General features: G+C 33.2%; 2 protein-coding genes and 1 non-coding gene across 3 annotated transcripts; 2 read left to right on the top strand and 1 right to left on the bottom strand.

Moving 5' to 3' along the window:
• LOC18598435 lies at positions 8,731 to 10,399 on the top strand. Its single transcript, XM_007027953.2, has 3 exons — positions 8,731 to 9,132; positions 9,594 to 9,701; positions 9,791 to 10,399. Exons 1-3 carry the CDS (start codon positions 8,821 to 8,823, stop codon positions 10,100 to 10,102), a joined length of 732 nt encoding a protein of 243 aa, XP_007028015.1. The 5' UTR covers positions 8,731 to 8,820; the 3' UTR covers positions 10,103 to 10,399.
• Positions 13,280 to 13,360, top strand: TRNAS-UGA. The gene has a single exon. It is a non-coding gene; the product is annotated as a tRNA-Ser (tRNA).
• Positions 15,541 to 16,605, bottom strand: LOC18598433 (MADS-box transcription factor PHERES 1). Its single transcript, XM_018120927.1, has one exon. The coding sequence runs from the start codon at positions 16,603 to 16,605 to the stop codon at positions 15,541 to 15,543; it is 1,065 nt and encodes a 354-aa protein (XP_017976416.1).

The following is a 25,893-nucleotide window of genomic DNA, read 5'->3' as shown; positions in this document are numbered from 1 at the left end:
ATTCTAGGACAAAGCACATTGAAATTAGACACCATTTTATTAGAGACCATGTAGTGAAAAATGACATTAAAATAGATTTTGTGAATACTCTACATCAATTAGCAGACATTTTTACCAAACCACTGAGTGAAGATAGATTTTGTGAGATTAGAAGAAATTTGGGGATGGTTAATGTGAAGGAATTATAAGAAAATCTTTGACTCTCACATTGAAAAAAAAATGCATTCAATCGACTAAGGAATTCTTAGTCAACTAAGAGTGGCCTAACATCCTTAAATAATAAGACTCAGTGAGTTTAATGAAATAGGAGTAAATTGTGGTAAAAATTTGATTTACCGAGTGTAAAGAGGAATAGAGCAGAGTTGTGAAAACCGATATCCCATGCCAATCTCAAACCCCTAAATACACCCCACAATTCCACATGATATGCATTACACTTATCCAATCACATGGCATACCCTATTTGCCAATCACCTGATGAATTTTGAATGACTCCCTCTACAGCCACTTGCTTTGCATATCTCGCGTCTTGTATGTGAAAAGTTAATGGTTCCATCACTAAGTGACAAGCATTATGAGTTGAAAAATAGAAACTTTTTATTAGGTTCAAGTGTCTTTCCATGTTGATGGATTTACGCTCAAACACAAAAGTATTTCACCACTTCCATAAGAACCACCATGTGATACCAAAAATAACCACCTCATGGTACCCTATCTATCTTCTATTTGTAAGAATTTAGATTTATCAAAATCCATTCTAAAATGGATCCTATTTGTAGTTTCTCAACCTCTTTGTGCAGTAATAGCCTCGTCTAGACAATCTTTACAATTAGACAATTTCTCAAAAGATGTAAAGTCAATTCTTCTTCGAGTTTACATTGTGGACAAAAGGCATCGGTTGATAGGTGACGACGTACCTTTTCTTTGTTAGTCAGAATCCTTTCTTGCAAACAATAAAGCAAGAACATTTAATTCGCTGTCGACCATTCCACTTCCATGCCAACTGCTATACTCCACTATTTGCTTCCATTTATGATATATTCCTCCCTTTTAACATATCATAAGCGGAAGCCATAATAAACTGTCCTCAAGCTGATAACAACCAGTAAAATTGATCTAGTAAACTCAAAGTTCCAGGAGTTATCAAGTTGGCTCTGGTAATAAATTAGCTAATTCACCTAGATCCCAATTGCCATTCAGTAAAGTATAATCTTTAACATAGCTGTTGTCGACAAAGTCCAATCTAAAGTTTTAGCTATTTATATTAGCAAGTGATCACCAAGCTAGACATCATTCTAGATTGTGCAATTTGACCATTGTCAATTGCCCATCTAAAATGTTTCTTGAGTTTATCCCAAGGTTGACTTATAGCTAACTAAAAGGATGAAGAGCCTGCTCTTTGTAAGTTGTTAGGAATGATTTGCATCTTCCTGTTATAGTTTTCCTATAATAACTTCCCCAAAGTGAATTCAATTTTGTCACCAAATGCCAACACTACTTGAGCAAAAAAGCTTCATTCATAGTTCTAAGACATCTAATGCCCAACCCACCTTCCTCTTTCAGTTTACACACATCTTTTCAATTCAAAAGATGTACCTTTCTATTATTTCAATCTCTTCCTCAAAGAAAATTATGACAGAGTCTTCCAATTTTCTTGCAAACCTTTAATAGAATAAAGAAGGTTTGGGGTTTAAAGATAAGCCTTGAATCGATATAATTTGATGTGTGGACATAGAATTTATAAATTGAAGATATGATACACCGTTGAGATGTGATTTGGCAATAGTTTATATGAGCAGTTGTACATGTAGGATATTAGGATGATCTTCACACCTTTGAATTGGAGATGTTTGAATATGAAAGTCTTATTGCTAGATAGGCCTCAATATATTTTATATATAAAATATTATGCTATGATAGTATTCCCTCACTAAGTATTAAATGATTCACCCTTCTGTTGTACCATGTTTAGATAAGAGAAGCTATGGGATTACGTAGCAAGTGTTGTCAATTGGACAAACACATAATTGGCATCTGGTAGGTCTCCCTCCCAATGTTTCACTTCATTGAGTTTGTGTGGGCCTTCCATCTTCAAGTTTGATTTGTTTGTAAAATATTTGAAGCACGAGATGCCATTTGAATTGTGTAAGGGTTGTTATGTACGAACCTGATTTGATGGCCAATGTTTGGCCTCATGAATAACTGCATGAATTATGAGCCATGGATTAATGTATTATATTTGGATTTATTATGAATATTTGATTATTAAATCCCTTGGCTTTGTATTAATGATTTTGGATTCTAAGATTTGTTCGGGTTTAGTGGACTTGCCTGTTGGGCTTATGCGTCAGTCACGGACCCTCGAGTTGGGTTGTGACACTTTCATACTCAATCAGTTGAGTTTTTCCTTTAAGAAAGAACTTTAGAGTAATTGTTTTGAAAAATCAAGTTTTACTACTATTCGGGCAAATTTTCCCTTCTTCCTTGAATCAGTATTATAGTCTATCCTAATTAATCTCCCTCGTAAGGAAATAATTTGACGAAACATAGATTTGTGGTAAATATGCAAAGGCATACCAAGAAAGCGCACCTATGCCACCACCATTGAGAGATCTTGTGAGACACAAGAAAAAGTTAGAGGCCATAGATTAACCATTAAATAATTCCCTTGCACTAGCCAGGGTCTTTCTAACAAAGCTCGTAATTACTCCTCTTCCTCTGCAAACTTAACCAAGAAGTTATCATCAACAAGATCCATAACTATATATTTATCTTTTGGCCTCCATAAAAGTTCAATTTTATTGCATAAAAATCGATACGATAAGGGTTGTCTTAGTAATCTTATGATGATCGATTGATTCCACCTTTAAGCAAGTTCCTCTTATTTTTCATCTGAGATCTTGATGGTGGGATTCCAACCACTATGTCAAAATAAAAATCATCAGATCCACCCATCTGTGCGTTAGCATTCTCAAATTCACTATCAATCTTATCATCACTCGATTGTCTATATTTTGATATCATTGTCTAAAAATAAATCCTCTTCATTCTTGTTCATGAGAGCCTCTTTGAAAGAGGGATTATCATGAATGATTAACGGCTTTCTAAGAGGAGCAATACTAGTGGTTTCATCCCATAATCTCACTTTCTTATGTGAGCGATCATCTCAAATGTGTAAAGAAAAGGATATGTTGCTCTTTTTTTAATTTTTCAACTATAACTATTTGTTGTTAGATAGCAGATCACATTAGCAACCAAATAAGAACCCATAGAATGAATAAAAAATCATAATGGCACATTTGACTCACGGAATAGAATAAAATAGGTATTCTGTGGGAAAAGAATAAGTTAAGAATAGAAAGGAAATGTTATTATGTAGAGCTTGTTTGGTCTAGCTTTTTTTTAACTTAAAAGCTATTATGAAGCTCTTATGAAAAATAATAGCTTTTAAAATTAAGCTAAAGTTATTTGGTAAGTAGTTTGACAAAATAAATTATATAAGCTCTAATTTTCATTAAAATTACCACAAAGGGTATTCATATTATCTTCAATCGCCTAATAAATCAAAGCGAAACAAATCTACTTTGAGCTTACATAAGATTTCAAATGTTAAAATCAACAAAATCCATGAAAAAAATGGAACAGCTCTCAATTTTTATATAGTAGTAATGGTATTAGATTTTTGTTGATCTAACAAGCAATCAGACTATGATGATTCAATTCCCTAAGAAAAAAGAGAAGAGAAAACGATGTATTTTATATTAAAATCTTTTTTGGTGAAAAAGAGAGAAAACCTTTAAATAGTACTTGAATGCAACTTTGAATTTTGGGTCTTATTTTTTCTTAATTTTTGTAAAAACAAAAACATCCCAAATTTTGCTATTCTATTGCTGAGTCATTTATTTTTTGTTTTTTTAATAGTCTTTGTAGAAAGAGAGAGAGGTAAAGGAAAAAGAGATCATGATTTGCATTGGAGAAAAATGATTTGCAAAGGGGGGAAAAGGAGAGGGAGATCAATTGAGAGAGAAAGACGGGGCATTTCTAGAAAAGTTAGCATGTCTTTTTTTTTTTAAAAAAAAGAGAAAGCTCCTCTCCGGAGCTTTTCTTTTAGGTTTTTTTTTTAATTATGTTCTTTAAAAAAAAGCTGTTTATTTTTTTAAGAGCTTCTCAAAATTCTGTTTAGCTTAGCTTCTACTTTTAAGAAGTAGATAAGCTGAAAAAAAACTAAGCTAAACAAGCATGTTGTTTGGTTAACAGAATGGAATAAAGTGCGAATTGCTATTATAACTTATTACAATATTTGGTTGGTAAAAATTATTTTGGAATAACAAAGAAATAGGTGATAAAAAGACAAAAGTATCCTTTATTATAATATATGATTANAAAGATAACAGTATCCTTTATTATATAATTTTTTATTTTAATTTATTGTATTTTTTAAATATTAATAATTAATAATTTATTTAAAATATTAATAATTAATAATTTAGATATTAACATTCATAAATATTAATATTTTATTTATAATTTAATCATTAATATTTTAAAATACTAATATTTTATTTATAATTTAAATATTATTATGATTAAAATAATAATAATTCTAATTAATTTCCAAATTTAAAATATTAACTTTTATAATATATAAAAATAACTTAAACATTTTATTATAATAATATTTATTTTTTAAAAAAAACAAAAGTACCCTTTATAAATTTTAGTTAAATTTATACCAAAAAACAAAAATAAGCAAATTTTTTCTTTTCTATTCATTTAATTTTTATTTTTATTAAAATTTTAAATTTTCAAGTTTTAATAATTTATTATTAAATTATTATTATAATTTTCTATTTCTTTCTATTTTCATTTTTCATTTTTAATTTATATTTTCATTAAAAATTTAATATTTTAATAATTTGATAAGTTAAATATTAATATTTATTTATAATTTAAACATTGTTATAATTAAAATTTTAAAATATTAATTTTGTTTAATTCATAAATAAATTTTAACTTCTTTTTTTTAATATTTTTTCTTTTTTTCCTTTTCTTTTCTTTTTCTTTATGGATTGGCCACTAGAAATGCAAACGGCATAATGAAACGTTGTGGAGTGCTAAATCCAGCCATGGGGATTTAACCGAGAAACATTAGATCCAGCGCTTCCAACATCCAAGTCACACAGTCGACCCCAGATCCAATGGCTCTTTGGTTGGATCTTGCCGAAGAGCACTACATCGACGCCTTTTGGTCATATCTGACCTTGAAACCGTTGTCACTTCCATCGTCTGTCATTATCATGGCCACCTCTGATGGTAAGTGGAGGTTAGAGAGAGAAAAAAAAAGGTAAGAATGTGAGAAGGGAGAGATAAAAAAAGGAAAAATGACAAGAAAAATAAGGTATTTATATGTCTAAGGTTGTAATTTTTTATATTTATAAAGGTTATTTTAGTCTTTTCAATTTTTGAAGCTGTTCCCCTAACCATGAATAGCAAATACTATTGGGAGGTTGAGTTTAGTTAAGCGTGGCTTTTGACTAATTTTAAGGAATAACTAATATTTAAGAATAGTTATTCCTTGAGACTATTGCTAACCAAATGAGGGAAAAAAGAAAAGATGGGAATAGAAAGAGAATAACTTAGCTATTCCTCGTACTAAACATGCTATAAGAGTTTCTTCTCAATAGATCGAAGACCAAAGTAAACAAACAAAAAAGCATCAAAAGATACAAACAAAATTTTCCAAGATGTAACAATTTCTCCATTTATTTTTGCCATAATCTTTAATTATTTGCCATGACTATTGAATTTGAATTCTTGCCTTGTTATCCACAATAAACTAATCAAAAGAAATCAAGGGTTATCATCATTATTGCAATGAGAGAAATTTAAAAAGGAGCAAACATTTGTGCTTTTAGCTAGGTTGCATTGGGATTTCATCTCAATAGTTGAAATCATGGCACATAATGAATGGGAACAAAGAATGTTGAATTAGCTTCTAGCTCTAACATTCTTGAAGAAAAAAAAAGTATTTTTCTCACCTTAACATTTTCAAAATCCCCTTACAAATTGGCTTTGATATAATGCTTTAAGAAGTATGTAACAAAGCTTAGCTCCCTATGTTGGGTTGTTGAATTGAATGCACAGTTGGATCTTATACACTTATCAGTTGAGAAAAATGAAAATGACTTTGTCAGAGGCATTGAAGATTTAAAAAAGCTAACACTATGACCTCAAATACAGAATTTAACGCATTTACATGAATTAAGAACAAAGCCATATCCAATCAAATACACCTAGAGAAAAAAAATGAGGAAAAAAACAACATTCAAAATTCAAAGAATGCCTAACAATCTACTTCATTCCTAGAAATCAAAGGGCAACAAAATATGTTGCATTTCGAACCAAATTTCAATTGGTAGCCTTTGCGTTTCCACACATCTAAGATATGCAAATCGAAGATCCCAATTCAAAGTAAATGAAAGCTATAGCAAAAATGGAAAAAATATAAGATTCCAAAGTAGCAAGAATGGAAATATAAAGATAAGCAAGAGCAAAATGGAAACTTTCAAATTCAAACTAATTTCTAATTCCCTACATTTTCTCAATACCCAAACTTTGCATGCATCAAAACTTATAATTGATCTACTAAATATAGCCAAAAAACCCAAAAAAACAAAAGTTTTAAACAAAAGTTTGCATTTTTATTTTTGTTTTGTAAATTTCTAATAGAAATTCTTAATTAGTTGTCTCCTGAAGTCTTCCCCATCACCTCTAAGATCCATCACATCTTCTGCAAAGTGCACTTTCTTCTTTTTTTTTTTCTTCTCCCTCTTCTTCCCTTCTCTAAACAAAAGCAAACTGAAGAAAAAAAAAGTTAATTACCAGTTATAATATATACATGCAAATAGAGCTAAACAGCTAGTTGTTTATATATATTTACTAGAAGATATGAATAAGTGTGGACTTATTGAGAAGGCTGGACGATTTGATCAAAAAGGAAAAATTTGAAAGCGAAAAGCAAGGATAATTATAATGTCGAAGAATACCATACCTATGGCTAATACCACTCATTTTGAACTCAATATTAAATGAAAAATCGGGAAACATAGGACTCAATTATAAAAAACAAACAACATGAAAGGGAAAATAAATATATGAAATAAAACTAAAGAAACAAGGAGAAAATAAGATCGAGAAGAAAGGAGAAACATAAAAGAGAGCTTGACTCTATTCTCTTTTTTTATCTCTAGATTTTTTGCAAATAAGAAAGGAAAAACAAAAGAAAAACAAAAGTACGAAAAAAAGTGAAAGGAGAAATTTCTAGAACAGGTGCCCTGCACAAAACAAAGAAAAGAATAGGCTGCTTATGTTGACCTATACAAAAAGTAAAGACTCTACACAAGAAGGAAAAAAGGAAAAATGACTTTGAGCAAAGGTGATAATACCAAGATATAAAACAATTGATGGATGTGGAGAAGATAGCAACACATCTAGCCAAGAAAGAAAAACATGACACCTATTTCAGGCCACACATGCGTTCTTTTGTATATAGAGGAGTAATTGGGTCCAACTCTTAGTAAAGGAAGACAGGTTCACGTGAACCATCAAACGCAAGATGTGCATGAACAAAACCCACGATTATAAAATTGGCAACGTGGCCTCTAACCATTGGATGCATGCATGTTTAAATGCATTAAAATCCACACGAATCGATATCCACACTTTAACCACACCGGACTTACTACCGAAAGCTGTCCATTTAGACCGCCAAAAAGACATCCCAAACTCCTTTCTAAGTCCACCATGTGTCAATAAAAGAGATCGGCGATGTGGCCAAACCTAGAAGCTTTCTAGGGGCTTCTTTTTAATTAAATGTATAGATAAGTAGTAATTTAAAAAACAAAAATTGGCATAATGTTCAAATAAGTCCCTAAACTATTTAAACAAATTCAAATAATTCTTTATTCTTTTATTATGTTCAATTAAGCTCTTGTATTCTATTTTGTGTTAAATAAGCTTTTATGACTAATGATTAACTAATTGCCATTAATCAAAATGTAACTTATCATTTTATATCCATATAATACTGACATGACATTGATGTGAAAGGTGAAAAATGTTAAATGACCATCTTATAATGTTAAATTAGCATATCACATCAAAATCAATTATGATATATCAATATACCACATCATTATCAATTATAAGATATAACATGCTATGTTAATGTCGCACGATATACAATGACAAATGACATTTTGATTAAATTAATAATTAGTCATAAGAGTTTATTTAACTCAAAATAAAAATATACGGGCTTATTTGCCTTAAAATAAAAATATAAGGGTTTTAGTTTAACGTAATAAAAGTTTGAGGGCTTATTTTAATTTTCTTAAATAATAGGAGTTTTTTAGATATTATGTCCAAAAATTTTTTGACCTGTTTTGATTCGCATGGAATAACCATCATTCAAGAATTGATAATAGCTATTTCGACTTCTCCAAAAACAATAATTTCATGAACAATTCGATAAGGAGGGCAAAAATGAAATTAAACATGCTTAAATTTCATATGCATCTCAAATTAATTTTTGATAATATTAATATAATGGTAACTCCTAACAAATGCAATGTTACTACTAAACTGGGTACGTTTAGCCTAAATCCAATCCAAGAAAATGGGCCGCATTGATGGCCCAAATTCACATTCGAAGCTCCTCCTTTTTACTCTTGTCTCACTCGTTCATCCCCAACCAGCTGACATCCAGCATCCCAAGACCAGCAAAAACGCAATTTTTTTTTAAAAAATAATAATTAAAAAATGGAGAAACCGGCGGCTTATTTTCTTCTTCTTCTGATGACGGCGGCGACGGCGCCACTTCTGGTGGAATCGAGCGACGACACAAACCACGCGTACACGCCGTGCTCGGACACGAAAATCCAGTTATCGGACGGGTTCACCTTCGGGATCGCGTTCGCATCAAGGCAGTCGTTCTTCTTCAACAGCTCACTTCAGCTGTCTCCTTGCGATCGCCGACTCTCTCTATCGAACTCCAACTCTCGCGTAGCTCTCTTTAGACCTAAAGTTGATGAGATCTCTCTCCTCACCATTAACACCTCCTCTTTCTCTCCGGTTAGCTCCCTCAATTCTAATTTCTAGAAATTGTTAATTGTGGAATTTATGGAATGATGGGATCTGAGGATCCATGTATTTGAATTAATGTAATTTGTAAATTACTGTCATCTTTAAGGTTCTGTTTGTTACTTGATTTTTGCGCTAAAGAAAATGCTAGGAAGAAAAATCTTAATTGACTAAAAAATGAGAGAATGATTAAAATGTAATACCCTTTTTAATTTGATTTTCTATGTGTAAATAAAATGAGGCATTTTGCTCGTGAAAACAAATTTTTATCTTCTTCCGGAAGCAAAAGGCAAGTAGTAAAAGTGACAACAAACAGTGCCTAATTTGTCGCATTTAGTCTTGACAAGCCGAACCAGCAATTCAGAGTTCTCTCTCTCTTTTGGGAAGTTATATATATGTGATTCTGTCGCATTGATATAAATAAGAATCTCTGTAAGCTTTGATGTTTTCAGGACTCAGTTGGTGGGTATATGGTTGCATTCGCTGGTCGAAAATACGCTGCAAGGTCGCTGCCTGCTTTTGTCGCAAACAATACATACACTGTAACAAGCTTCACTCTTGTAAGGGATTAGCCAGAATCTGATTCATTATGGTATTAGTTTACCTTCATAAAAGTCTACAGAAACTGATGGTAGTCTTGTTTATGCAGGTGCTTGAGTTTAAGAAAGGCAGGCTGCAAAACTTGTATTGGAAAAGGGATGGCTGTGCTCAATGTTCGGGAAAATCAAATTTTGTGTGCCTAAACAAGCAAGACTGTGCAATCAGTACAAATAACTGCAAAAACCATGGAGGGTCTGTAGATTGCAGCCTTGGGATACAGCTTGCATTTTCTGGGACAGATAAGCATCTTTCTGTTCTCAACTCATGGTATGAAGTGGAGAATCTTCGACAGTACTCGCTGTATGGTCTCTATTCTAATCTCAGGGATTCACTCAGTAGCCAGTATAACAAGATCCTTTAGTGGTGCTTCTGATGGTTGGTTTCATTTTTTTTCTTACTGGTATGTTGTAATTCTTTTCCTTCTGCTTTTCTATCAATGTTATGTCTACATCTGTCTTTGCCTGTATTCCTTTGGGACAAAACTGCTGCTCTTACAGTTTGAAGAGAGTTGTGTGCGTAAATTGTGTACAATAGCTTTTTTTTTGTGATTACACATAGAAATATGATTTATTTTAGTCTTTCCTCCTTCGTGCTATTTAGCATTTTAACTTTTGATGTTATAAATTAATTTCTTGAAACATTTTTTCATTTGGTTGGAGTTAAATATTCTGTTTGTCATTTGTAACAGTTTATGAAGCTGCTATTTTGACAAACCTATTCTTACATTTAGAGTATAGTTTTATTCGTATCTGTTGGTTGCCCCTTTGATTGATTTGGACATCTTCCATAGGTTACATTGTTTTACAGGAGCATTTATAGGCCTTGGTCTCAATATTCATGCCACCTTAGGCTCCAGTTGGCAACTGTTATAATATCTGTATCTCAAGGAAACTTCTTCATTCATAGCCATAAAGCATTGCTGGTCTTATTTCCATCTTGCAAAAATTTTCCCTGAGTCAAAGTGACTTCAAATGTATGTATTTACTTTTTCTTTCTCATTCAATCTATCAAATCATGTGGATAATATTTTTCATCAATTTCTCCATTCTTCTAAAGGATTGAGTTCAAAATATCAAAACCACTCACTTGAGGTATATCTTGATATCTAATTCTTGCTACTGCTTGATTATCATTTACTGCTATAATTTTACTATATTTTTTGGATTAAGAACTACTTAATTGGAAACTCTTTAAAGTTCATCTTCTCAATTCAAGGCTAGTATTAACTTTCCTTATAACATTCATCAACTCCCCCTAAAATTCTGAAAAAGGAAAAATACAAATCAAAACTAGCAAAATGCTACTCATCATATAATTAATCACACCAAAACAATTTCCAGACAAAATCAGAGACAACATTTTCAAACAAAATTAGCACTAGTAGTATTTTACATCCTAAGAGAATACAAGCACTAGTAGTATTTTACATCCAAGGAAAATGCAAGCACTAGTGGTATTTTACGTCCTAAGAGAATACAAGAACTAGTAGTTTTTCACATCTCAGGAAAATACTAGCGCTAGTAGTATTTTACATCCTAGGAGAGTACAACACCATTTGCATGAAAGGGAACAAAAGGGAGCTTAACATAAGCACCCATCCATCTCTTTACTAAGGCTTGGAAAGCTTGGTTGCTCTTTCCTCTCAAGTCTTGTAACTTCCAGCCTTGCTTTCAAGCCCTATAATTAGCTCCCAAAGAAATTGATGGTTTTGGGTTCTGTCCATTGCATATAAGCATGATGTGGTCTCCCTGTCATGGTTGGTGTCAGAGCCAATTCCAAACTCAAGTTCAGGCTAGGCCTTGTGATCTTGTCGCATTTTATATCTCGAGAAGTGCTGTGGGGGTTTGGTGTTTGCTCTGTGTAAATGCAGGAGCTCGTTGCAGCTGTGCTTCCCCCTGTCATGGTTGGTTTCAGTGTCAATTCCAAACTCAAGCTCCTTTCAGTCTTGTAGCATTTAATAACTTGAAAAATGCTGTGGTTGGTTGGTAGTTGCTCCTTGTCAAAGCTGGAGCCTGTTGCAGCAGTAGTTCCACCTAGGTCACGGTTCAGGACTTCAGGCAAAAGATCCCTGGAAGGCTGGAAGGTCGCTTTTGATTCATTGTCACTGTTGTGGCTGGATGAACTGTTGTCTCCATCAGGGTTGTGGTTCATAACATGAGATGAAGCAGCTTTAGAAGGGCTGGTTCGCTTCTCCACTTTAACCCTATAGTTTGTCGAACCTGTTTCATCAAGCTCCGCGTAGATGGTCACTCTGTCACCAACACAAAGCTTCTTACTACGAACAAATGGAATCCATTCCTTGATGAGAACAGGCTTTGGGTGTTTCGGGTGATTTGGGTTCTTTGTGATACGTGTAGAGCAGCAAAAGATCCACTTACGGCCGCTCTCATCCTTGACAACAAAATCCACCTTATAATGGCCTTGTAATTTTGGGAAACGTTCCATTTTGAAGTAGTTCATTCCAACCGCACATCTCCTGTTGATGTCTGTCGCGCAGAGTGTCTTTGAGAATATCTTCATCGCTAAAGCAAAAGGAGTTGCAGGGCTAGCCTAAAGTGAAAGGCTTCTGCTTCTGCTTTAAATAGATATTGGTTTTCTGATGGATCGCGAGAGAACTTTATCAACAGCCAACAATGTGGTGGTATGGTTTCAGTTAGGCGCGCGGTTATTGTTTGTTTCACTGAATCGGACGATGTTGTTCTTTCACTAGCGCGACCTCTGTTGTTCACTGGAGATGGAGGGCAAGTACATAAGTCAACAACGTGGCAGCCTGTGCTTTGTTTATAAATTTTTGTACAAAAACATAAAAGAAATCTATCGATTTTCTTCTGCGTCGCGCGGTCTCTGTTCAGTGATCTCGCGGTCTTAACTTCTGCATTCCCAGTTGGGTGTGGCATCCACTTTTGTGTTATCGCATGGTTTTCTTTTCCAATGCTTTTTGTAACACGATGTCAAGACTGATAAACAGTATAGGCAGGACAGATTTTTTACTTGAAGAGAATAGGCTAACGAGCTGATTCTACTCAAAATATTAAGCAGTAATTCCCAATTCATTTGTGTTTGGTGTGGGCTTCGTCCACATTCTGTCAAAATATTCTTACCTTGCTCTGAAACATGGCTGAAGCAAGGAAATGTATTGTGATCAGATCCGTTAAGGTTAAGAGAGAGCTTTTGCCATCTCGGGAATTCATGTAAAGTGAAGGAAGATGCCACTGCATGCAAGCCTAAAACAATATAACTCCCTCAAGATTTGCCGTTGTCCATTTAAGTTGGCACCTTCTAACAGATGCTGCAAGTGACTCGGGGAGATAGAGCATAAATATGCTGAAGCTTCTGTTTGAGTTTAAATCAGTCTTCTTTTGGAGATATTATTAGTATGATTCCGCTTAGATATGTTTGAGCTTTAAGTTGTTAATTTTTTCCCTTTTATTTTTTTTAAAAAATAGAAATTGTACCCAAAAGAGGAGAGGAGTGGGGAATTGATCTAGCTGAAAGAAATTTTGTTATATAACACAACTAAATTGGTCGAACCAACCAAGTCGGTATGTCCGAGTGGTTAAGGAGACAGACTTGAAATCTGTTGGGTTCACCCGCGCAGGTTCAAATCCTGCTGCCGACGTTATCAAACGTTTTCCCTTTTTCTAATTTCGTTTAAGATGGCAATTAGTTGTGCGTTACTGGTAAATGAACAATTTATTTTTTTTTGGTAACTTCAAATTTCAATCAAATCCTACCAATCGAATTTATTCTCTCTTTATATATGGATCTAGCTATATCTATGTCTAGATTTTAGTTTTTATATAAAGAAGGATCGGATTTGAATCCAACGCTTTGAATAAGGATACATGCACCAACTATTTGAGTGTTCATCTATGTCCAAAAATTGAAATAAGAGAAAAAAAGTGAATTCAAAATTAAAACTTTGATTAGTTTGAGTGAGAAAATTTTTTAGTTGGAACCATACATTTCTTTGATGCATTCTTCTTGCATACCCATTTATTTCCATGGAATTGTGCTCCATTACATCATTGGTCAATTCCATTGATAGTTTCTTTTTAGATTTCTATTTGATGTACAGATAATATATAGTTTCTATACTTTGTAAACTCATAAAATGCTGTCACTTCATTAATGAATTAAAGTTAAATATGTTTAGAGGCTTAAAATTAAATATTAATAATTTTCCTTAAAAAATACATAAATAATAATAAAATTTCTTTTTTTCTTTTTATCTCCGACTCCCTCATAGTCATTCTTTTCTTGTTCCTTTTTTTCTATCTCTCTCCAACTCCATCGACTTCTTCTCCTCTTCTCCTTCTTCGATTAAATTAAGTTTGGCAAAATTATACAACTTTAAGACTAATAAGATATTTAAAGATTTCAAAGTAATTTTTATTTGTTGATTTTAGTGATATATTTTTTAAGTGATTTCTACATTTGAATTCTTATTCTTTTAATGAAAACCCAAAATCCGTTGTTTCAATAAATTATCTCGCTTAGGATTTTAGAAAGATGCAGCCTTTTGGTTTGAATTCCTTTTCTTTCAACAAAACGAAAATCCCCTACAAAATTTCTCAATCTCTTTTAGGGTTTCAACAATATCTCTCTGTTAAAGGTTTAGAAAAAATCATTTTAGATGCTTAACCCTTATTTTATTAAACATAAAAAATATGGATTTATATTTGATGTATAGAAGGTGTATAACCCACTTTCATGCCATTATAAAACTACCATCTCATTATTAAAGCAAAATTAAAATTTTTAAAGATTTAAAAATAAAAATTAATATTTAAAATAAAATAAAATCAAGTTTGTTTCTCTCTCAACTCATTCTTATAATGATTTATGGTTTTGTTGTTGCTGGCAACACCTTATATAAGCCAACTTCAATTCCCATTATTGGCAGTGATGCAATGGACAAGGTTTCTGTGTTCGACAAGACACAGAAGGCGATAAGGTGGCTGGAAAAGAACCCATCGACATTAAGCCTCGTTTGGTTTGGATTTGTTTCAGTTGGGGCAAGGATTTGCGTATATGTAAGATTGAGAAAACTGGGTTGTTAAGAAGCAAAGCGTGCATGATTTGTTGCACTGGGATTTGCATATCTTGAACAGTGTTAAAAAGACAACGATTTTTAAGAGCCCATGGAATCAAAACAATTGTGATAAAGAAAAAAAAAATCTGCTTTTATGTATTCTATGGTTAGACAGATCTCCATCTGTTTCAAGTCCAATGTTATCTCAGCAGTAAAAAATTAAACCAACGATGGAAGCATCATCCTCGAAGACTACTACAAATATGTTGTTAAGAAGAAAATGAAATGATCCTTCAAGTTTCTACACATATAAGATCTGCATTCACTTGACAATTTCCAACACCAACACAGCCACGAACCATTATAAGATCGGGTTTGAAAGAAGCAAAGTAAAGGAAGAAGAGGAGATTGGACGAGGGAGATATGAGTGAGAAATTTATTTTTTATGTAATTAAAATTTTTAAAAGTGTTGATATTTATTTTTAAGTTTTTAAAAGTTTTAATTTGGCCTTTTTAATGAGGTGACCGCTTATGTTGACCTAATAGTGTGCATCAAATATGAAACTATAAAACAAAGAGAAGGCAACAGCATTATGTTTACTTAACCATAATTAACTTGCTACTGAACAACAAAATAACAACCTGGCCAATAAATGAAATAACAAAAGAAAACAGGAAAACTTATTTATGTTTACTTAACCATAATTCTCGAATATGACTTTTTGTGAATACACGATGCAACTGAACAACAAAGCAAATTAAATTCAGGGAGAAAAGTTGTTTGGCCAGGTTTTCCCATCAAATGGCAGTCCGATATCGCTGCCAGCACCACTGCTGCTGCCTCCAAGACTTCGGAAATGCGGCAGCCCTAACTCACTTCCGGCAGAGCTTCTTCTTACGTCTCCACTGAGAGGGTGCAGTCCCAGCCCTATATCACTCCCCAAAGGGCCAAAACCGCTGCCTCCGATGCTACTCGCACGAGACAGCCCCATGTCACTTGCACCTGCACCCTGTTGTCTAAAACTCATAGGAGGCAGCCCCGTGTGAGCTGCGCCACTGGAGCTGCCAGCAAATGAGTGTCCTGGCATCCCCGGATCATCTGCAGCACTCCCAGCAAATGGGTGATATGGTAAGCCCACATCACTCCTTATCCTACTGCTGCCAGCAGATTTGTGTTCATTGTGGTTCATCATATCGATGAGCCATTGGTCCCACAGCGAGGGCTCGGTGTGAGTCCTTCCGTCCCCACCATGGCCTGCGCTGCCACTGCCAATTCGGGCCGTTTCATTTACTGCAGGGCCTTGGGGAGGAAGAGGAAGATGTGGATGATAAGGGGCGCCTGCAGGTGCAAAAGGAACTTGTAGGAAAAACTCAATCCGTTTTCTAATCTGATTAATTTTCTCTTCCACAAACCAAATCAGCCCATGCAGTTCACTGAGGTTAAGTTCATCAAGCTCCTTGCCTTGATTGATTTGATGCATGAGATGGGTCATCTCGACTTCCTTGTTCCTCCTTTGGCACTGCGTCAGTTGTTCTTGCGCCTTTGTAACCTTTTCTCTGAGGTAGGTATCTTGGTTCGTCATTTTCTTCTGCCGCTCCGACTCGGGCATGCTTTGGAACCGTGCAAGCTGTTGTTGCATCACGTCGTGTGACGGCCACACCACTGGCTCGGTTTTGTCCGGGCTATAGATGATGACACAAGCATCGACACCGCATAGAGTGGTCAGCTCACTCACTTTCTTCAACAAGCCTAACCTCCTTTTCTTGAGACTGGCTCTTCTGGCACTGTCATTCGCTATCCATGCAAGCTTCACCTTCCTTCTTGCCATGGTTATTGCTTGGCAAATGGCAGTCTCTCTTTTTCTTGAATTATATATTTCTAACCAAAAGGGGGTGAAGAAGAGAATTGGGTTGCCGAAATGGTAGCCAATGAGGTCTTTATATAGTGAGAGAGATGGGACAAATCATTGAAGTGCTGAGTTGGTAAACGAGGGTATCAAGGCTAATTTGGAGATTAAGAGAAGAGTCTAAGATAACTGATGGTTGATATGAGAATTTAATTTGTTGCTTAGTACGGTAAGAGAATTCATTATTATTCAATGCTTTCTAATGTAATTTATCTGGACTAATATTGAAGACAATTGTATTCTTAAATGATTTGAATTTGTGCTAATCATTAACCTTAAAACTTCTATTTCATTCACAATGTGTTAATTTTTATTCAAAATGTAATTTAATGATAAAATTTGATAGAAAATTTCGTCTATTCACCTTAATTATTCATGATAAAAAATATAAAACAATACGTTGATCAATTAATCAATCAATCTTCTGATTAAGAGAAGATCATATTACCTTAAATGATCATGATAGTCGACAATTATCATGTGGGAAAGAGACATATTAACTAATCGATCAATCTTTGAAGACAAGTGTGAATTATCCACGATGAACATTATTAAGCCCGTATTTTAGAGTGGTGAAATATTGCCATGTTCATAGGCTAGAGAATCATGTCAACTTTCATTATGATGTAATTTAATTAACAGTCAAATTTGACAAAAGATCTCATTTGTCCACCTAACTCTAAGACCAAAAGATACATTGATCAATCGATCAGTCTTATAAAATAATGGCATATTATCATGATTGATGAACATTATTCCATGCCATGTTATACGATGGTGAAATATTATTGTAACTCAAAAGAGAGACAAATATGCTAGTTTAGGGCTTCATTTGGCAATCGAAAAAGAACTTGTTGAAGAAAAATGACTTTTATAAAAACTATTTTACTAGAAAATTTAATATTTTCTATTTTTTGGATAAACAAGCCAAAACATTTTCTGTTATTTGGAGTATCTTGTAAAAAATATTTTCCACTATCACTCATCTTCAAAATTTTACTTTTATCTTCAAAATTTTCTATCAAGACACCATAAAAATATCAATATTCGTTAATTATGCAAGACATCCAAAGCTTAATTTATAATATTAAAGATATTATATATAAATAATAAAAAAACTCAAAACATACTCTGAGAAGAAAGAAAAAAACTCAAAACATACACATAGATAAAAGTGATCATACTACATAATAAAGGCATTCTACATATATAATTAAAAACATCCAATCATCATCCAACGACAAACAAAAATTGATTTAAAATAAACATATTAATCAGGAAGCAACAGCTCAAACAACGTAAGATTGGAGTAAGGTAAAGTTTAAAGATTGAAAACTTATCCTTTCTTTTAATTTTAGCTTAGCCACATCGATTTGTTGTCAAGCTACTAATAGAGTTGGCTATTTTGTGCAGCTATTAAAACAGGAGATGAGGAGTTTAATTTTGTTTGATATTCGTATCTTTTTATCCTTTGTTGAAAAAAAAATTCCACCAAGAAGCAGAATAGACCTTGAACAAGATGGAATTAAAATAAAATAGAATCAAACAAAATCACGAACAAGACAAACAAGATTTTTGTGTCTTAACATACAGTGACATGTAAACATAGAGTATTAAAAGTTATATAGATAAATATGAACAGACACGATTAATTAAATGCGTCAAGATCATAAATACGAACATGAATACATTTATTAAATGTGCAACATGACAAGCCTAACACGTTTATGAAATGGATAGGGTTAAATTTTATAAGACATGATATGGTTTATAATCCATTTGACAAAAACTTTGATTGTCTTAAATTTTATAAGACAAAATGGTATATTGATCAATTGATTAGTTGTGAAACCCTAACCTTTAATAAAAGGTTAAAATTGTAACTTAGCATGGTAAGCATGAAAAATTGTGATTTCTAATGATGTTTTTGAACATTTACAACCTAGAAATGGGTATTTGGTTACCAAATGAGTTTATTTGAAAGTTGGAATTTTAGAGGGTTAAATGCTTTGGTTTTAGTTTTGAAAACTACATTCTGGATCAAAAGTATCAATACTTGTTCATAAGGTATCGATACTTGAAACTCAGAAATGCATATGAACAAGTATCGATAGCTTCAAACCTAGAACAAAAGTATCGATACCTATATCAAAAGTATCGATACCTCTAACGCAGATTGAAAAAAAGGGTAAAATAGACTTTTTTTTCTAATATTTTAAAGCCTAAAAACCCCATACTTTCCCAAAATGGAAAATATCCTTTCTTTCTTAGCTCCTCTTTCTTCTCTTTACTCTCCACACTCTCTCATTATTCACAAGCATTTTCAAGCATTTAAAGGACATACCCAAGTTGAGATTTTAATTCTAAAGGTTTTTAAAGGTAAGATTTACTTTTTTTTTAAATCTAAATTTTGAGTTTCAATTTCTAGAATTCATAGATTATTAAAATTAGTTTACTCTTTAAACCTTAGGTTTTGGAGTGGTTTTGGATACTCTTAAGCTCACCAAGGTAACGTTGTTCAAATCCCTAACTAGTTGTAGAATAACTCATAGTTAGGTTAGATTTTTAGCTATTGCTTCTAGATTTGAAGCTAAGTAATGGAGTTAGTGAAAGGATTAAAGGTTATTGATGAAGATTATGCCTAAATGTCATGACTTGTTTTCAGATGAGCCATGACTGACACATGGACCTATGTGGTATGGCCCATTAGATCCAAGTAAGCCTTAATTAACATGAGTGGGTTTGTCATCCATCGTAATCATGCAACGTCCATATACTATAATCAAAATTCACATGTAAATAAACATCACCACATCATTATGGAACTTCTCGATATAATGTATGGAATTTCATTCATTCATTAACCACATAAGCACACCCTCACACTAGGCTTGAGGAGGAGAAAAATGGTATGTTCACCTAACTTGACCCTGTGGTATTCTTACCCCTGCATCGAGATTCATAAGGGGAAAAAATGGGATGTTCACCAATCTTGACCTTATAGTATTCTTACCCCCACACTGACCTTTTATAAAGGGAGGAGATGGTACATTCACTAATCTCGACCTTGTGGTATTCTTAGCCCCACACCTTAGATCAACATACCACACAATTAAACATCCACACGAGATCTTACCAAGATCAAGCATCAAATAGCAAATCAAGACATTCACATGAATCTTGAAATGGTGGAGACTTACTCATCCACTTTCACATTCTCACATCTTGTGAGCATTATATTATCCACATTCATATTCAATTGGGTCGATTTCTATTATCCCACCTAGGCCTTTGTTTAGCCATGCACTAATCGTGTAACATACATTTAATCAAGGATTATTTGATAAAAAACATTTGAAAGGGCTAGTCCCCCCTTGTTTAAAACTAATTTGTAATAGAGATATTTACTTACATAATAGATTTAAAAACCTTGGCAAAATCATTTGTGCACAACTAATCAGATTTATCAATTTCATCACAGCTTTGAAATTTGGCAAAATAAAACCAATTGATCAATCATGCTAACTTTACCATATAATATACTTAAAAAAATGCACCCACTCACCTTTAAAAAGTCGATTTCTATCTATGAGACCTCGACCTTCACAGACATGTAGCGGAGGTAGACCCTTTGATGTGGAGTAGGGGTAGTTTGGTCATTTTTCTGGGGAGCTCCTAAAAGTGGGTTTTCTAATATTATTAAGGCCTAATTAGGCCTAAGACATAAATGAATGACAAAAATAAAGATAAAATGACGAAGGAAATAGAAATAATGATGATTTTCAAGGTAGGCAAAATGGTTATTTTTCATCTCGGGTCAAAATTTTTAAGTTTTCGTGAACCCGAGTATTTCTAGACTATTATGGACTTTATCTTAGTGTCAAAAGAGTAAAAAAATTTCATAAAGGATTGGAGGAAGACAAAGCCAACTTGTTAAGGGCATTTTCCTAATTTAAGTGAAGTTTGGATAAGCTTAGGCTATAAATATCTCATTTCTCTAGCAGCTTCCTCATTTTTCCAGTAACTTCTTCTTCTTCTTCCTCCCATCTCACATTTTTTCATCTTCCATGGAAGCCTTCTTTAAAGCTTCCATAACTCTCTCTCTCTCTAGCTTCAATTTTCATGCTTTTGAGCACTTTTTCATAGAACCTTTTGTGCTCTTTCACTCTCCCACCTTAAAATCCTCAAAAGTCTTTGTTCAACACTTTCTCTCACTAGTTGGAAGTTTAAGAGAGAGAGAGAGAGAGAGAGAGAGAGAGAGAGAGAGACTTTCCATGATAGCTTGAGTATTCTTGAGAAGGAATTCAACTACAAATCCACCAAGGTGAGTAATGAATGAGGATTGATTTTAGGTTATTGATAATGGCTAGTAATTGGAGTTGTGAGTTGTTTCATTATTGAGGTTTGTTTATTTATTTCTAGGGTTACTAGAGTAGAGAGAATAAATAGCCATTTAGTAGTAGTTGGAAGCTAGTTAAGGATGACTAGTAGAACTTGATTTAAGAAATAGCTTTTAGAATTGTATTTATGCAAATTGGGTTGGTGGAGATGTTTGTGTGTGATAGGTTCCAATAAGACCTCACATATTCATTTGGAGCTATAGTCGAAGTTTGAGTCGAGTAAAGATTCAACAAATACCGGTGAGTGAACTTGCATTTCAAAATATTTTGGGGAGTGCCCACATGTTTAAATAAATCATTTGAAGGTTTCATTTGTTTTTGCTTCAAAAATATACTTGGGGAATAAGCCCTTGATGAAATGTTACTATCTTGTGAAATGTGCAATATGAATAGTTTATGCGTTATCACATTATATTGATATGTGTATTATGCTTTGGATGCTCCTTTATGTGATAATGATAACCCAGCTATGTGTGATGTGGGAGTGCCCATGAGCTGATGATGACCCGGCTATGTGCGAGTAGAGAGTGCACATGATTATGAATGAAGTGGGGTGGTGTACGTGTTTATATATGTTTATATATGTATATGTGATAGAAAGTTTATGATTATAATATGTGATTGAAATGAATAATGAGAAACTTGATTATTGTCAATGTGTTCACCTTGATGTGCAATATGGTAGGAATGGATTTTGTGGCATGTGAAAATCCCTTAATTGTCATCTGCCCTGAATCTCGCTGTAGCGAGAAACTCTAGAGTGGTGGGGGCACAAACTAGCCCTGTTTCTTGCTGCAGCAAAAAAGAAATCTTGCTACAGTGAGGAATTTCATTGCAGCAAAAATGGATTCTCGCTGCAGCGAGAAACTTTCAGGTGGTTCCAAAATTCTAGTATAGTGCTCTCACTTTGACAAAGATTTTGACCACCTTTCGTTCATAACTTTGCAAAGTGATAAACATAAAAGTTGTATCCCAGCCTCTTAGCTTTCTAAGGGTCTAAAAATCATGTCAAATGGACTTTTGTAGTGGGAGATATGCCTGAAAAACCAAAATATATGCAAACTAAGATTATTTCTCACTACAGCGAGAAACTTGCTGTCATGCTTGCTACCTTGCTTGATTTTGACATAATTTTCACCCATTTAACTTCATGGATTGATCATGGATTTTTGCAACACTATGAGGTTATTAATCAAAGTTTGAAATGAGGGGTTTTTAGTAAGAAATTAAATCAATTGCATTGTTTTTGAAACAAGTGCATCATGATTTCCAAGTTCTCTTTATCGATTGTTTGTTCCCTTCTTATGTTCACTCATTGAGTTTTATACTCATGTTTTTAAACTTCATGTTTTCAGATTTTGAGGCAGTTGGGACCTAGATTGAGTTGTCCATGTATGCTCGCCTTCTTGGTAGGTACTATGGCATCTTAGTAGCTGTACCTTCACCCACGGTCACTCCGCTTACGGTCAAGGGTTTGTTACCTGTGAACACGTATATGTAATGTAATCCGCTAGTTTCCATGTTATAAGTCAAATATGTATATTTGATTAGTGATTACACTATGAGTTGGCAAACGGGTGACATTATTTTGACATAATAAAATGGTGAGTATTGGATCACTATAAAATGTTACTGAAATATTTTTAGTTGAGAATTACAATATGTGGTTTTAAAAATGATGGTTGGGAATGATGATCGGGGTTGCATAAATAGGCTTGCTTGGGCTTAGTGGGCTATGCCCATGGGGCCCATGCTCCGGTCATGGCCCCTGGATTTTGGGTTATGACACTATCAATACGCGAAACTCTAGTCTAGCAAACTTCTTAGATTTTCCATTGTTCTTAAACATACAACAATCAATACTTAGTCTAGAAATCGCATAATAATTGTTCTAGGCTATTTTGATATTATTTGAGTTCTTCTAAAACTAACTTTGTAGAGTAAATCTACTACTTTTTAAATACCCATGTATTTTAAATCCATAAACTCATCATCCTTATCTTATGTGAGCTTTAATACTTAAGAAAATCACAAAAACCTTGAACCTTAACAACCAATAGAAAAATCTAGGAGCCAAAACAACATCTTTAGTTTTGAAAATTCAAGATTTAATGGTTTTAAAGTTGAAAAATACCATTTTGCTTATAAAAACCTAAAACTAAGCTCAAAGTCATCAAAAATGATGATTTGGATTAAAAATGGGTTGAAAGAGCTTTAAAGTTAAGGGTTTACCTTACAAAAACAACTGAAGGTTGAAAACCCTAAAAAAATGTGACATATTTATAGGCTAGGGTGTGAAAATAAGTTTTTACTCTTTTTATATTTCTAAAATCGACGAAATGCATCGATGCATTAGGTCCATGTATCGGTACATTCATTTCTGAAACAATTCTATCAATACATTTTTCCATGTATCGATAGATGTTCATCGAAACCTTTTTGAAAAGCATTCTATATAAAATTTACCAGTACATTTGGGCATGTATTGATAGATTAGCTTCTAGATGAAATCTATTGATACATTTAGACCATGTATCGATAGATTTTCTCTTATAGCTACAAATCAAGTCAAAAACTAGTCCATTTCAACTCCAATTCATGCCATATTTCATAAATCACCTCTAAACATCAAAACATGAATTATACAAGTTAAAAACTTAGTTTAAATGTTCAAAACATGAAACATGCATGCTCACTTAAGGATTTTTCTTAACCTATACTCTTACTTAAGGTGGGATTTCATAATCAGGGAACATAAATCCAAAATATGGAGTTTGTAACACTAACATCACTCATAGTGATTTTCGGAAGATTAGTGATTAATCTAACCTTAGTGATTGATGAATTAGCTACTCATCTTATCTAGATACTCAAAAGATTAGATCTAGAGTATTGGATCACTAATTGGATGAAATTTGAGACTAGGAGACAAATATTGATATAAAAGGATAAATTGATAATTACACCTTTTGTCATTATATGCTTAGGGGGGTTCGCAACATAAGGTCTGCAATTGGACAACCAATATGAAATATTAAATATTAGATTATTTCTTGTAATTGTAGGTAATCCAAGAGTATAACCATGAATCTATGGTGAGTGATTTCATGGTTAATAAACTTGAATTATTTTAATGACATTAAGAATAATTCTAATTTTATTGGAGTTTAGAATATCTACATCCAAACACATTCTCCACTTAGCTTCATAGAGTTCAACTTGTTTAAGTCGGAATGCATGTATTTTTAATTGCTTAAATTAATGAACAAAATTGATAGCTTTAACATGTTTGTCTTAATTTACACAAGAAAGCATGTGTTGTCTTAATTTAGACAAGAGTTTATTAAGACAAGAGTTTATATGTTGTCTTAATTTAGACAAGAGTTTATAGGTTGTCTTAATTAAGACAAGAATTGTCTTAATTCAGACAATAAAATATTTTGTCTTAATTAAGACAAGGGTTGTTTTAATTTAGACAAGGATATATGTGTTGTCTAGAGTTGTTTTAAGGTAAGATAATGTTGTAAGACTCTTGTAAGAGTGAATCTAGACATCCACATTGATAAAATGGATACTTCATGTTTGACTATGACTTTTTTATTTTATTATTAAATCTTTTTAAATAAAAATAGAGAATAATAAAATAATTATTCAATAAGGAGTCCTATTTTATCATGAACTCTAAATTATAATTAAAAAAATTAAATTATTTATTATTATTTATAATTTTAAAAATTATGGAGCATTTATGATACATCCATAACTCTAAATGGATGGTCAAGATGAATTTAGAAAGGAGTTTTAATTTTGATTAAACTTTTTGAATCAAGAAATCTTATAAAAGTGGGGTGAGAAATTTATTTTTTAAAAGGTAATATAACCTAGCCGAATCTCTCCTTTCTTGGAAGCTATATGTTGGCTCCATTAGTTTTTGATAATAATAAAACATTCCCATTTATTTGTGTCTAATTCTTTTATTTAAGTGTGCAGGAAATTAATATATGAATTTAATTTCTTAAATCTTCAAAAAGTATTTTTGAAAGAAAAAGAGGGATAAAATCAACAAGATGTAACTGAATAACAAGGAGGAAGCTTATTGGTTAAACAAGGAAGAACACTGGTTGACCAAAAATTCAAATTGGAGCAATGGTGGGCTGAAGAGTTTGAGAAACAGAACCAACTTAGTCAACCAAGTCAGTCGACTAAGTGCCCTCTGTCAGAATTTGCAAACCAGAAACAAAATCAACTTAGTCAACCAAGTTAGTCGACTAAAAGCTCTCTATCTGCAATTTGAACCAGAGCACTACAAGACAGATTAACGGCCAGAACTCATCCTCAATTGTTTCCAACGGATATAAACTGCCAAACTGCCATCAGAGTTGCATCTCCAAGTATAAAAGGGTCTTCCAACAATGAGAAACAAGTTTTTTTGAAGCCTTGAATGAGATTTGAGCTTTAGAATGAAGAAAAATCAGAAAAAGCTTCACTACATTTGTTTGCACTTAAACGCCTACTCTCTGTCATTGTATTTAACACTCAATCTTGTACCAATCAGATCAACTTGTGATCATAGGTACTTTCTTTAACTTCTCTTATTATATACTTAGAGTGAGGGAGTCACTCTAAGGGGTTGTTCAAGCTTGGGAAAGCTTGAATGTTATAGGTTGTGGTTGAGCCTTGAAAAACCACTTTGGGTTTTAGTTGAGCCCGTGAAAAACTAGTGTAAAGGTTTTGGTTGAGCCTGTGAAAAGCCATTGTAAAAGCTTGGTGAAAGCTTGTGAATTTCACCAGATTCTTAGTGAATCGTTGG

This window comes from Theobroma cacao, chromosome 5, assembly GCF_000208745.1.
Source record: "Theobroma cacao cultivar B97-61/B2 chromosome 5, Criollo_cocoa_genome_V2, whole genome shotgun sequence".
Lineage (NCBI taxonomy): Eukaryota > Viridiplantae > Streptophyta > Magnoliopsida > Malvales > Malvaceae > Theobroma > Theobroma cacao.
This window is presented reverse-complemented; position numbering and strand designations above follow the sequence as displayed.

What these genes read in the sequence shown, in the direction of transcription:
- LOC18598433 (XM_018120927.1), bottom strand. Translation starts at nt 16,605, where the DNA reads ATGGCAAGAAGGAAGGTGAAGCTTGCATGGATAGCGAATGACAGTGCC.
- LOC18598435 (XM_007027953.2), top strand. Translation starts at nt 8,821, where the DNA reads ATGGAGAAACCGGCGGCTTATTTTCTTCTTCTTCTGATGACGGCGGCG. An exon ending in ACACCTCCTCTTTCTCTCCG is followed by an intron (nt 9,133 to 9,593) that starts GTTAGCTCCCTC and finishes TGATGTTTTCAG; the next exon opens with GACTCAGTTGGTGGGTATAT. An exon ending in CTGTAACAAGCTTCACTCTT is followed by an intron (nt 9,702 to 9,790) that starts GTAAGGGATTAG and finishes TTGTTTATGCAG; the next exon opens with GTGCTTGAGTTTAAGAAAGG.